The sequence below is a fragment of the Bufo gargarizans genome, chromosome 10 (assembly GCF_014858855.1).
Source record: "Bufo gargarizans isolate SCDJY-AF-19 chromosome 10, ASM1485885v1, whole genome shotgun sequence".
NCBI classification, from domain to species: domain Eukaryota; kingdom Metazoa; phylum Chordata; class Amphibia; order Anura; family Bufonidae; genus Bufo; species Bufo gargarizans.
The window spans coordinates 26,609,718-26,623,774 of record NC_058089.1 but is presented as its reverse complement, the minus strand read 5'-3'; the positions used below and the strand labels follow the sequence as shown (position 1 = coordinate 26,623,774).

The 14,057-nt window shown below is 43.1% G+C and overlaps 1 protein-coding gene across 2 annotated transcripts in view; it reads right to left on the bottom strand.

The window, feature by feature from the left end:
- Positions 1-387: 387 nt before the first annotated feature.
- ANO9 (anoctamin 9) overlaps positions 388-14,057 on the bottom strand; it is a 63,841-nt gene continuing 50,171 nt past the window's right edge. Inside the window, exons 20-25 of one of the 2 annotated variants that reach the window (XM_044270135.1) lie at positions 13,728-13,872; positions 12,820-12,927; positions 3,408-3,498; positions 2,673-2,785; positions 676-747; positions 388-538 (exon numbers count right to left, since the gene is read on the bottom strand). In XM_044270135.1, the coding sequence (XP_044126070.1) occupies positions 511-538; positions 676-747; positions 2,673-2,785; positions 3,408-3,498; positions 12,820-12,927; positions 13,728-13,872 (557 nt within the window). In that variant the 3' untranslated portion in view covers positions 388-510. The remainder of the gene's footprint in view (positions 539-675; positions 748-2,672; positions 2,786-3,407; positions 3,499-12,819; positions 12,928-13,727; positions 13,873-14,057) is intronic. The other variant, XM_044270136.1, reaches the window with a different exon arrangement.

Sequence of the window (14,057 nt, the reverse complement as noted above, 5' to 3'; positions counted from 1 at the left end):
TTGGCAGCACCTGGCCGTCCTTAAATAGGCAGCTGGGCTCAGCAGAGATGCCTCTGTTTTTTGGGATCTGAGGCTTTGTGCTTTGCTGGAGGGCCGAGAGCCACATGCTGGGGAAACAGGTCCCCTAAAGACTGCTGTGGACTACTAGAGGCAGAACTGCCAGCAAAGTGACTTTTGTTATATGGACTTTCCATTGTGTGTGAATTAAGACCAAGACTGCAAAGTTACGTGCTGTTTTGTGCAATTGCCTCAAGTGTGAATAAACACTGACGTTATGAGTTAAGAACTTGTATTTTGCCTCTGTACTGCCCCCGCTTACCCTATCTACCAGAGCAAAACCCCACATACCATATATTTTTTCAATAGAAATAGACATTGTTTTTTCTTTTATAAAAAATACTTTTATTAAAAAAATATTTACAGATTAGTATATGTAATACGTTAGGCTCTCCGTGGCATCACGTCCGGTCTGGGCATCTCCAGGTCATTATGTAGGCACTTTTATTGGTATTAAACTTCTGTTGAACGCTCTATCATACTGGAAGAAAAGAACAAGCCTCAGTATATTTCATGAATCCTGTTAGTAATGCCATGCTGAATTGAATAAACAAAAAGGTTTTCTGGGGGCCATCATAGCTCTATGTAAGCGAGGGCGGGTCTAATTTGGAAAATTACCTGAGGTCCACTAGAAGGTTTCTGTAAGGGTGGGGAGAGCTGTTATGCTCATCAGTCTCCTCTGGCATCTCTCTGTAGGATGGAGTAGGGGAGAGTTAGTGCCCCTTGCAAAGGCTATATAATGCCTTCTTTGTTCTAAAATTCTTGTGTGGCATGGAGTGGGCAGGCTGCTAGCAGGGGAATGAGCAGGGGATGCAAGGTCTCTACTACCAGGTCTCTAAGGATAAATGCTCTGTCGAGTTCCCTTACCCCTTCAGAAGCTGCTTTGATATTTCCATTTCTCAAAACCTCTACCTTTTGACATACACTCAGATCACTCATTTGGCCAGCGACTGGACATAGATAAATGTCGGCTGAACCAGATGAGTTTAATGGGACTATCTAACTGTATGGGAGCCTCCCAATCCCCCCCCCCCGATGGTATAAGTCGGGAGAGATCAGCCGCTTCCAGAGGTGTCCACATCCAAGACACTTGAATGTTTGGTAGAGTAAAGAGTGCATATGTATGGCAGAGTTGAGAGAAAGAGCTGTTGGATGAATAAGCATTAGGCCGACCAATATCTAATATGCACAGCCAATATTACTCTTGACCCTCTCATACACACGCTTGTGTAGTACACCAGGCACTACCATTCCTACACCGTGCTACTGTCTATAATGCCTAATAAATGTGGGACACCACTATGCCTTTTGTTTCCCGGTCTGTTCTGTAAGTGCTATGTAACTTATGCATTGTATTTCATGCTTTTTGCCTGGTTGTCTAGCAGGTGGCAGTGTATCTGGCTGAGAGAGCTAGTCACTTCCTACCAAGGGAGGGGTTGCAAGAAGCTATAGTTGGAAATTGAGAGTTGGAAGGAGATGAGACAATATAGTGCGGTGAGGGGAGCCCCCTGCAGCAGACTCCTTTCAGTTAATGGACTGAGTATTGCGAGGGGTTCAACAGCAAAAGGCACCCCACTCAAAGTTACCAGAACAGTCAAAGTCCAGTAACCAGACTAAAGCCAGAGATTAGCACAGCAGAGAGCTAAAGCCAAGCATTTAAATTCGACAGCCAGTCTGCCCCAAAACCTGCTGGAGCCAGAGACAGATCAAATATTGTCTGGATGCAAAATTATTCAAGTAAAACTAATGAACTTTACAAAGTCTGGACTCGACTTATTCTCCACCAACTACAACTCTCTTCTTTGAATGCTACAGAGCCTAGCCCTAGGAAGCGACGGTATCCCGGTGGGAGCAACTTGACACACAAACCATTCAGGCCACACCACCACTTGGCATTCCTAACACTGGGACTGGATCAGCCATGTGGGGGTGGCACTTTGCACTTTCTTGGCCAAACATGCATATGTTTTTAAAAGGTAGAGGGTGCTAAGCTGCTACCAGACACCTCTGGTGGTGGCTTATTTTTTTGAGACAGGATTGAACTTGCTAAAATTCTTTCCACAGTATCTGCCAACTCCACTATACTGTACACATATAAAATTGATGGGCTCCGACAACATAAATGTGTGTGGCTACCCTAAAATCATTAAGTGTGGGGGATATATGGCCTGCCTAAATATGTTTCGCCTTAATATCACTTGATTGTAGCAGAGTGGTAAATATAAAAGTGATACGTGTAAACTGCAACCTCATTAACAGGTATCAGATTATAGGAGGGAGGGCACATCGGACATGTGTCCTGGACCTTCACCATCCTGGGGACCTCCACCACTCTTCTAATGGACAACCAGTGATCTTATCCAACAGAGAACAGTTGTCTATGTAACCGCCAAATGCTTCAGTGGAGAAAGCCATGTCACTACTTAAACACTTTAAAATGTGAAGATGTGGATGCAGGGCCAAGGGGAGTCTGGAAGCCTGAGGTGGGATGGGGACCTCCACCAGTCAAAATCAGTTTGCCAAAACATGTGAAGTTTATCCTATCAAGTAGGTCCATTATAAATTGACGCCATTTTGTAATGCATGCTTAATACCAGGGAAATTGGGGAAATTACCCAAGCTGATCCAGAAGATGTGTATGCTTCTGCTGTAGGCTAGAATTCTTCACAGATTGAGGGACGTCTGGTACAAACCAGGCAGCAATAAACTTTATGCATACAGCCACGTGCTGAAATATAAAGATGAAACCAAAACAGCATAAGATGGCATAGAAGAGAATGATGTAACCTAATCAAAACAGGAGATGAAAAATATATTTCTGAGAGTTAAAGAGGTTGTACAGCCCTGGCAGCTATTGGGCTGCCCCTCCCCCAACCTTGCCAGACCTACAGAGGGAAGCATACTTCATGCTACCCGATGCTGGGTTCCAGTTCCTTTGCTCCACCGGTATGGACTTCCCCCAAACGGAACCCACTCACGTTGCTGTTCGGTGGCAATGCCGTAGCCAGTGATTGGCTGCAGTGGCACATGTGGTTCTTGCCACTCCAAGAGTTGACAAGCAGTGAATGGAGCATCAAGACTGCAGCTGTGGACCAAAGAAGTCAGAACCAGTGGTGGGGATAAGGCAAGTATGTTACCTTCCGCAGGTCCAGCAAGAACAAGATGGCTGGGTGGGGGACCAAAGTAAAGCTGGATAGCCTCTTTAATCATTAAAGGACTATCCTTAAAGGGAACCTGTAACTAGGTTTGGAACCACTAATGTGCAGATGGAGACAGTACAACCCACTTCACTCTGCTTGCATAACACAAATCCAGATCTATACAAACTGTATAATGTTTTTACTGCTCACCTCAAATACGATGACAAATGCAAGCCGAGCAGCAAAGATATGCCAGAATTGCACCGAGAAACTGTAGTCAGTATTACGATAATCACGATATCTGAATAAAAAAGGCAAAATACATATATGAAACAACAATACCCTACGAGGCACCTGCAAACTGACAACTACTTTATAGACTCCGGACAGTTGCCACTGTCTTTCAGCATTGGACTAGGTTTACTTGGGCCTACCAGAGGAAAATATTGTTGGGGCCCAACCCCTATACCATCAATAAAGTCTAATAGGTTTTGAATCAAAAAATTGAGGATTTTTGGGTACTCTGGTGGGCCAGTCCGACCCTACTTTCTTCCACTTCTCTTGGCTTTAACAAGGGGATGACAAAGACAAGTTAAAACCATGGATTATGATGTATGATACATGTTCCAGAGCTATGATCTAACTTGTTTTTCCAAGAATCATCCATTCCTCATATTTGCCTAGGTTTCACAGCCATACATCGGGATTTCAATAGACACCCAAGTACTTGCATATACGCCTCGTTAGGTGTCCATGTATGTTTTGTTTATAGATATATGTATGTATGTAAGGTCCATTATGGTAGCACTGCATCATGTATTATTCAGACACTGTATGGTACAGTATGCCTTTGGTACTGTATGATGGTATTTTGGCATATTTGCCAACTGTCATGGATTGGGTGGATGTCTCTGAAAAGTGAGAAGGGGAAGCAAGTTCCTTGCAAAGCTCAGAGTCTGTACTGCAGGAATAGTCAGCAAAGCAAGACGAAGGCAGCTTCTCGGTGCTGTTCTCTACTGATCGACATCAGTGCTAAGATTTGGATTTTGCTTGCTAAATCTCCCCCAAATTGGTGTATATGTACAGCAGCCTTAAAGGGGTTGCTCATATGAAACATTGGTGGCATATCTCTAGGTCGGGTATGCCACTAATGTCAGATAGGAGCAGATCGCAGAAGTATCTCGTTTTGCTTGTAAATTGACCTTTTGGAATCTGCAGAATGTCAATTGTTTTTGTGGATTTTCATTTCAACGTATAGGGTGGAATCCAGGACAAATCCACAACAAAATCTGCTACAAAAAAACTGTATTTAACTGTATTTTGCTGAAAATTTGTTGTGGAAACACACTGAAAACCACATGAAAATCCACATCAAGTCCATCCTCGTGTTCATGTAGCCTAAAGATAGGTGTAAGTTACTAGTGATAAGCGTCAGGGGCAATATTCGAATTCGCAATATTTCGCGAATATTTGGGCGAATAGTTGGCATATATTTGCGAATTCGCAATTATTTTCTTAATTGCAAAAATGGGAAATGTAATATGCGCGCGCAATACAGGCGTGGGTCACTGTTGCTACATTTTTCTAGAAGTTGCTAGAAGTTGGAGAAAATGGTTGGCACAGCAGAACATTACATTGGCTATATATGCAGATAGAGTGCTCCGATATATTAGCAATTTCACAAATCGGCAATTAATGATGTGCATATTTTTGCGCAATAAGTGCAACTTCACATTTTTGCAGGTCTGACTACATATTACTGATTGGTGCACTAAGTATTGTTGTGAACTTGTGACATCACAGCACTGCTGTATGTCCAGGGCCGTCTTTAACGCGGGGCAAAAGGGGCAGCTGCCTCTTGAGCCCCGCTGGCCACTGGTGATGTGGGGAGTGGCGGCAGGGCACAGGGAGATGAGCCCTACCAATGTGGAAGTGCTGATCTCCATAGTCATCTGTATCGCAGTCCTCAGGGCAACAATACAGATGGAAGTGCTGCGGCCGGGCAGGGGAGGGAGAGGCGTCTCCCTTCCCCGTTCCTCTGATAGTCCGGTGCAGGCGGCGCAATTACGTCATCGCGCCACCTGATCCGTACAGCATGGGACACAGGCCGGAAGAGGCCTGCATCGCATCACTGCCAGCCTGATGGAGGTAAGTATAAGTGTTTATTTTTTTTATATGGTACTACTACTGGCACATAATTGGGGGGAATCTATGGGGGCACCTGTTACTGGCACATGATTGGGGGGCCTATATGGGGGCACCAGTTACTGGCACATGATTGGGGGCATCTATGGGGGTACTTCTTACTGGCACATGATTTGGGGGCATCTATGGGGGTACTTGTTATTGGCACATGATTTGGGGGCATCTATGGGGGTACTTGTTACTGGCACATGATTTGGGGGCATCTATGGGGGTACTTGTTACTGGCACATGAGTTGGGGGCATCTATGGGGGTACTTGTTACTGGCACATGAGTTGGGGGCATCTATGGGGGTACTTGTTACTGGCACATGATTGGGGGCATCTATGGGGGTACTTGTTACTGGCACATGATTGGGGGCATCTATGGGGGTACTTGTTACTGGCACATGATTGGGTATTTTATACTGGGGCACATTATGGTGGGTACTATGGGGAAGGGGAGAGAGGAGTACTATGGGCTTATCTATGGGGGGGCACTAAGAAGGGGTATTTTATACTTGCAAATTATGGGGGACACTGAGGGAATCTACTGGGGCACTATATATGGAGCATTTTATACTGGTACATTATGGGGGCACTAGGAAGAAGGGGGAGAGGAGTACTATGGGCTCATCTATGGGGGCACTAAGTAGGGGTATTTTATACTTGCAAATTATGGGGGACACTGAGGGCATTTACTGGGGGTACTATATAGGGGTATGTTTTGCACTGGCACATAATAAGGAGAATTATTACTACTAGGGGGCATTATGATGGGCTTTATTACTACTGAGGGTTTATGGGGAACATGATTACTAGTATGGGCACTATGGGAGCATTATTACTTCTGGGGCATAGCGGGGACATGTTGGGGGGGACTGTAGGAGCACTATTACTACCATGTGGGACTTTTGGGAGCACTATTACTGTGGGGGCACCTTGGCACAGTATCAGCTTTCCAAAATTATTTTTGGGGGACGTTATGCTAACACTTTTAGTGTCAGGGGCACTATTTGCTGGGTGCAGTTATTTTAGGGCACTATGTGCCAATAATTATTGAAGGGCACTATCTGTATGGTGATAGTATTATCAGGGGGTTTATCTGTTTCTGCAGTATAATATTGGGGAGTACAGCGGCACAGTATTGGGGGTGGTAGGATGATTTGTCCAGAAGATGGGAGGATGATGGAAAAGTAAAAACTAAGATTTTGTTTGTCAAACTGCAGAGACGAGAAATGGCTGAAAAATGGTGTCTGGTCTGAAGGTCCGAAAGGAGAAGATGAGGAAAGAGAACATCTACATCAAGAGACGTCACTGGATGTAAGAGGTATGTGGCGCTGTATTACCCTGTATGTAGGGGTGGATGGAGGGGTTAGTAGTACTAATCTGTACTACTATCTATCTAGAAAAATAGTAACCTGCAAAATACTATATATTTGTGTCAGAAGTTGTGCTTTTTTAATTTTTAGAATAATGATACAGCCATTTTATTTGATACTTTTGTGCCGATTCTTTTTTTCGCCCCTCTATATTAACCCCTTAAGGACACAGGGCGTACAGGTACGCCCTTGTGCCCTGGTACTTAAGGACACAGGGCGTACATGTACGCCCTGTGCATTTTCGATCACTGCCGTGCGGCTGGCAGTGATCGGAACCCGGTGCCTGCTCAAATCATTGAGCAGGCACCTAGGCTAAATGCGCGGGGGGGTCCCGTGACCCCCCCATGTCGGCGATCGCGGCAAACCGCAGGTCAATTCAGACCTGCGGTTTGCTGCGATTTCTGCAGTTTCTGATCCCCGCGGTCCCTGACCGCGGGGATCAGAAACTTTAGGATTAAAAATTGTTTCCAGTATCCCTCCCCCCTGCACCCCTGAGTTATTCGAGCACGGTGGGAGGTGCAGGGGGAGGGTTGCGGGCGGTGCGGGCGGTGCGGGAGGCGGGCGGTGCGGTAGGCGGGATCGCAATCCCCCGCCCCCCTCCCATTGCGTAATCGTTGGCGTCTAGTGGGTATACCAGGGTGCCAGCACATTGCTGGCACCCTGGTATAAACGGCTGACATCGTTGATGCGATGTCAGCCGTTTAACCCTTTCCATACAGCGGTCCGTACGGACCGCTGTATGGAAAAGGTTAACAGTAAGAGGGAGCTCCCTCCCTCTCCCATCGGGGGGCTGCTGTGCCTTTGCAGTCCCCCGAATGGAGAGGGAGAGAGCTCCCAGGCAGCCCCCCCAAGCCCCGTCCTTACCCTTCCCCGTCTGCGCAGTTCTGGCCACTACTGAGCAGACGGGGAAGGTTCCCATGGCAACAGGACGCCTGCTCAGGCGTCCTGCTGTCCATGGTGCTGAACAGATCTGTGCTGAAAGGCATAGATCTGTTCAGACAAAGTGTAAAATACAGTATAGTACTATATATTGTACTGTACTGTATTATGTAGACATCAGACCCACTGGATCTTCAAGAACCAAGTGGGTCTGGGTCAAAAAAAAAGTGAAAAAAGTGAAAAATAAAGTAAAAATCAAAAAACACATTTATCACTGATTAAAAATGAAAAAAATAAAATTCCCTACACATGTTTGGTATCGCCGCGTCCGTAACGACCTGATCTATAAAACAGTAATGTTACTTTACCCGAACGGTGAACGCCATAAAAATAAAAAATTAAAAACTATGATGAAATTGGAATTTTGCCCACCTTACTTCCCAAAAAAGGTAATAAAAGTGATCAAAAAAGTCGCATCTATGCCAAAATTGTAACAATCAAACCGTTATCTCATCCCGCAAAAATCATACCCTACCCAAGATAATCGCCCAAAAACTGAAAAAGTTATGGCTCTTACACTATGGAAACACTAAAACATGATTTCTTTTGTTTCAAAAATGAAATCATTGTGTAAAACTTACATAAATAAAAAAAAGTATACATATTAGGTATCGCCGCGTCCGTATTCACCGGCTCTATAAAAATATCACATGACCTAACCCCTCAGATGACCACCGTAAAAAAATAAAAATAAAAACGGTGTAAAAAAAGCCATTTTTTGTCATCTTCCGTCACAAAAAGTGTAATAGCAAGCAATCAAAAAGTCATGTGCACCCCATAATAGTGCCAATCAAACCGTCATCTCATCCCACAAAAAATGAGACCCTACTTAAGATAATCGCCCAAAAATTTAAAAAACTATGGCTCTTAGACTATGGAGACACTAAAACATTTTTTTTGTTTTAAAAATGAAATTATTGTGTAAAACGTACATAAATAAAAAAAATTGTATACATATTGGGTATCACCGCGTCCGTGACAACCTGCTCTATAAAATTACCACATGATCTAACCTGTCAGATGAATGGTGTAAATAACCCAAAAAAAAAAAACGGTGCCAAAAAAGCAATTTCTTGTTACCTTGCCGCACAAAAAGTGTAATATAGAGCAACCAAAAATCATATGTACCCTAAACTTGTACCAACAAAACTGCCACCCTATCCCGTAGTTTCTAAAATGGGGTCACTTTTTTGGAGTTTCTACTCTAGGGGTGCATCAGGGGGGCTTCAAATGGGACATGGTGTAAAAAAAAACAGTCCAGCAAAATCTGCCTTCCAAAAACCGTATGGCATTCCTTTCCTTCTGCGCCCTGCCGTGTGCCCGTACAGCAGTTTACGACCACATATGGGGTGTTTCTGTAAACTACAGAATCAGGGCCAGAAATAATGAGTTTTGTTTGGCTGTTAACCCTTGCTTTGTAACTGGAAAAAAAATATTAAAATGGAAAATCTGCCAAAAAAGTGAAATTTTGAAATTGTATCTCTATTTTCTATTAAATCTTGTGCAACACCTAAAGGGTTAACAAAGTTTGTAAAATCAGTTTTGAATACCTTGAGGGGTGTAGTTTCTTAGATGGGGTCACTTTTATGGAGTTTCTACTCTAGGGGTGCATCAGGGGGGCTTCAAATGGGACATGGTGTCAAAAAAACCAGTCCAGCAAAATCTGCCTTCCAAAAACCGTATGGCATTCCTTTCCTTCTGCGCCCTGCCGTGTGACCGTACAGCGGTTTACGACCACATATGAGGTGTTTCTGTAAACTACAGAATCAGGGCCAGAAATAATGAGTTTTGTTTGGCTGTTAACCCTTGCTTTGTAACTGGAAAAAAAATATTAAAATGGAAAATCTGCCAAAAAAGTGAAATTTTGAAATTGTATCTCTATTTTCTATTAAATCTTGTGCAACACCTAAAGGGTTAACAAAGTTTGTAAAATCAGTTTTGAATACCTTGAAGGGTGTAGTTTCTTAGATGGGGTCACTTTTATGGAGTTTCTACTCTAGGGGTGCATCAGGGGGCTTCAAATGGGACATGGTGTCAAAAAAACTGTCCAGCAAAACATGCCTTCCAAAAACCAAACGGCGCACCTTTCACTCTACGCCCCGCTGTGTGGCCGTACAGTAGTTTACGGCCACATATGGCGTGTTTCTGTAAACGGCAGAGTCAGGGCAATAAAGATACAGTCTTGTTTGGCTGTTAACCCTTGCTTTGTTAGTGGAAAAAATGGGTTAAAATGGAAAATTAGGCAATAAAATGAAATTCTCAAATTTCATCCCCATTTGCCAATAACTCTTGTGCAACACCTAAAGGGTTAACAAAGTTTGTAAAATCAGTTTTGAATACCTTGAGGGGTGTAGTTTATAGAATGGGGTCATTTTTGGGTGGTTTCTATTATGTAAGCCTCGCAAAGTGACTTCAGAGCTGTAGTGGTCCCTAAAAATTATGTTTTTGTAAATTTCTGAAAAATTTCAAGATTTGCTTCTAAACTTCTAAGCCTTGTAACATCCCCAAAAAATAAAATATCATTCCCAAAATAATTCAAACATGAAGTAGACATATGGGGAATGTTAAGTCATCACAATTTTTGGGGGTATTACTATGTATTACAGAAGTAAAGAAACTGAAACTTTGAAATTTGCAAATTTTTCCAAATTTTTGGTAAATTTGACTTTTTTTTATGCAAAAAAAAATATTTTTTTAACTTTATTTTACCAGTGTCATGAAGTACAATATGTGACAAAAAAACAATCTCAGAATGGCCTGGATAAGTCAAAACTGCCTTTTCAGAAAAATAAACAGTATTTACATTACTGCCAAGGAACACCTCTACTCATCATTATTAAAGTTTACTACTCTACGAGGTGTGTGTGTGTGTGTTGGGGTGGAGGGCGTGATTGCATGCTAGGGTGTGGGAAGGCAGGATCCAGGGGGCCCCAGTAAAACCTTTCCCAGGGTCAAGATTAAAGACGGCCCTGACTATGTCTGTAGCATGTATGTATGGTCAGCAGAACCTATCAGCTACACTATCTCACTATCTAACCTACACTGACTATCTCCCACTAACTATCTGTATTATACATAATGTAATGTAATAAAAACAGTAAAGCACAGAGCACAGCAATAACACTGCTGTCCCTCCTAGAACTCCATACAACTACAGAAAATGGCTGCTGGGGAGACTCTTATATAGTAAGGGGGAGGCAACTTTCCTATTGGTTACTAGGGATGTTGCTAAGCTCAGACAAAGACATTGTAGCCTTCTCATTGGCCCACAAGCAAGAAGGGAGGTTACTGATGAAAAAAAAAAAATCTAGAATATTAGAGAATACAAATATATAGCACTATATTCAAAATTTTCGCGAATTCTCGAAGTGTCGATATTTGTGATTAAAATTCACGATACAAATATTCGCGCCCAACACTATAAGTTACTATTGCTTAGTTAATCTGTGAAGGTTCTCATTCATCCAGGTCATGGTATATAAATAGTAATAAGTCAAAGCAACTGGAAATCTTGTATTTTTTTCTTGAAAAAGTTTTGCTAGTCATCCGACAGGATTTCTCAATTAGAATGACTTGTACAAGAATTCTCCAGCATTAAATACCGGTGACTTGTTCTTAAGTCATGGAGATAAGGTGTCGAATGCATTTGCATGACTGAAGCTATTCATTTTAGTTAAACTGCCTTGGGAGAGGTGTTAGAGCTGCATTGTAAGTGGCAGGCAGTAGATGTTGCACCCCCTCCACCTCTACTCGCGTTTGGTTTCTCAAACTTAAACATAAAAAGCTTTCTTCACACCTCTTTTGAACCAGTCCTTCTATCCTAGAGCCTTTGCTAAGGCTTGCCTTAACCTGAAGTTGCCACTGTAGATTCAACAAAGATGTAAAATTTCCAGGCTGACTTTACAAGTCAGCCTTTAAACTCTGAATAGTCTTATAGGCCATTTGAAAATCTTTTTTCTAAACCAGAAGCGACTTTAGGCTGCCACGCTACCTCTTTTTGGTTTAAGTTTTTTATTGTAAAAAAAAAGTGTTGTGCTTTTTTGCCATTTTAGTGCCTTTTTTAATAGTGCCTTTTAGCACAAGATTTTTTAATGGATTTTTCTGTACAATAAAATACACCCCCCTCCCCTCTTGATGTCACTTGCTCTATAGATCAATGAGAAAAAACATGGTTTAAAAACAAACAAACTGCTGTTTAAAAATGCCATAAAAATGCTATACACATTAGGGCAGCTTTAAGGCTGTATTAGGCTACTTTCACACTAGCGTTCGATCGGATCCGTTCTGAACGGATCCGCTCATATTAATGCAGACGGTGGCTCCGTTCAGAACGGATCCGAACGGATGATAGTGCAAACGGATCCGTTTTGACTTTACATTGAAAGTCAATGGGGGACGGATCCGTTTGAAAATTGAGCCATACTGTGTCAACTTCAAACGGATCCGTCCCCATTGACTTACATTGTAAGTCTGGACGGATCCGTTTGCCTCCGCACGGCCAGGCGGACACCCGAACGCTGCAAGCAGCGTTCAGGTGTCCGCCTGCTGAGCGGAGCGGAGGACAAACGGTGCCAGACTGATGTATTCTGAGCGGATCCGCATCCATTCAGAATGCATTAGGGCTGGACGGATCCGTTCGGGGACGCTTGTGAGAGCCTTCAAACGGAACTCACAAGCGGAGCCCCGAACGCAAGTGTGAAAGTAGCCTTACACAGCCCGTTCCCTCCCGGCAATCGCCTGCTCACTAGTGGAGGAGACTGCTGCTATTACATGCTGTGATCTCCTCCACAGCATGGCGAGGAGCGATCGCTATGTCATCTAATTACCCTACACTTGCAGCTAACATCTGGGGTGGTGCTTTTGCCTAAAAAAAAGAATAAAATAAAAAAATGCACCAAAAAAATAAAAATAAAAAAAAGACTCCCAACACTATAAATTTAGAAGGTGTGCATGTTGCAGCTAGGGCCTCAAGGGCTCAACAGCCTCTTTGCAACAAGATTGAGTCCCACGCTCTAAATGGTAAGTAATAACAGAAGGGTCCTGTAAAAAGTTTGTATTTACGTCAAGGAGCTTCAAGATTTGGTCTTCCCACACAAGATCCATCCTAGTAATGTAGGTACCTGCACTCTGTGGTGTTTGGGTACACGTCCACTAACACATGCGTCCTCCTGTCAAAGTCTTGTGTACGAAATGTTGATAGGCTCTGGTTAATGTATCCGGTGAGACAGCTAAAAAGGAAAAAAACAATTACTGAAACATTTTGGAATTACACACTCTATGGATTTTTGCCGGCAAGCCTTGTAACTGTATGGACATCTTATGGCTTGTCGTAGGATGCCTGCAGCATCAGGCTGCCTACGTTTTGGTACTGGGCATAAATGGGCATTTTACTATGTTATTGCATTTTTTTCTTGCTTGTCAAAAAAATAACATTGCTTGGCGTTTGAAGTTATGGATTTAATGTTGTCCCTTGGGCATGTACTGAATCATTCGATAGTATGTACAAGTGGAGAAAATTATAGGCTAGGTCCCCCTTTGCTACCATTTGCATTCCGTCAAGGTTTATATGATAAGAATCATCTTTGCAAGAAGTGCTAAATACAACTCCTTCGAGGACCTATGCGTTTCCATGGTTACAGACTACAAACAAACTCTGCTGTCAGATCCTCCAGCCATACATGCAGACGGCAAACTCATAATTTCTGGGCAGCGGATTGTCCTATGTCAAATGGGATCTGCTGCCCAGAAACAATTGATTTTTTATCGGGACAAGCGTTCAAGTAGAGATCGCTAGTACCCGCAGAGCGACGGGGATTGCTGCATGTAAGCGCAGCTCATCTCCGTTGACAATTGGCAGTTTTCTGGAACAAACAGTTTGTTCCCAATAATTGACCGTGCAGCCCATGTAAAAGAATCTTTAGAAGAAGAAACGTTGTAAAACAGGACTGTTGGGGCATACAGTATTTTCATGCCTAGAAGAAAAGGGTGATGATCCATGTAGAGAAATCATATGTTTACTATGCCTTACTCTATATCCTCTTGCCCCTGTGCACACGGCCCATATGCATATTTATAAATGAGCCTAGGGATGAAGTCAGATGTGATTGCAATGACCAGACCATTCGTGATGACCGAGAGGACCCCCACTGCTTCTAGAACTTGCAACCAGATACCTGAAAAGCAAGCAAAACAGACGACTTTATCACAATACTTTTGTTATATTAGGTAAGGCCAAGTTCACACTTCAGTTATTTCCATCAGTTATTGCAAGCCAAAACCAGCAGTGAAGCCTACCGCTAGCCTACTACCGGGTATAATGTAAAGATTTGCACCTATTCTGTGTTTTTGACCCACACCT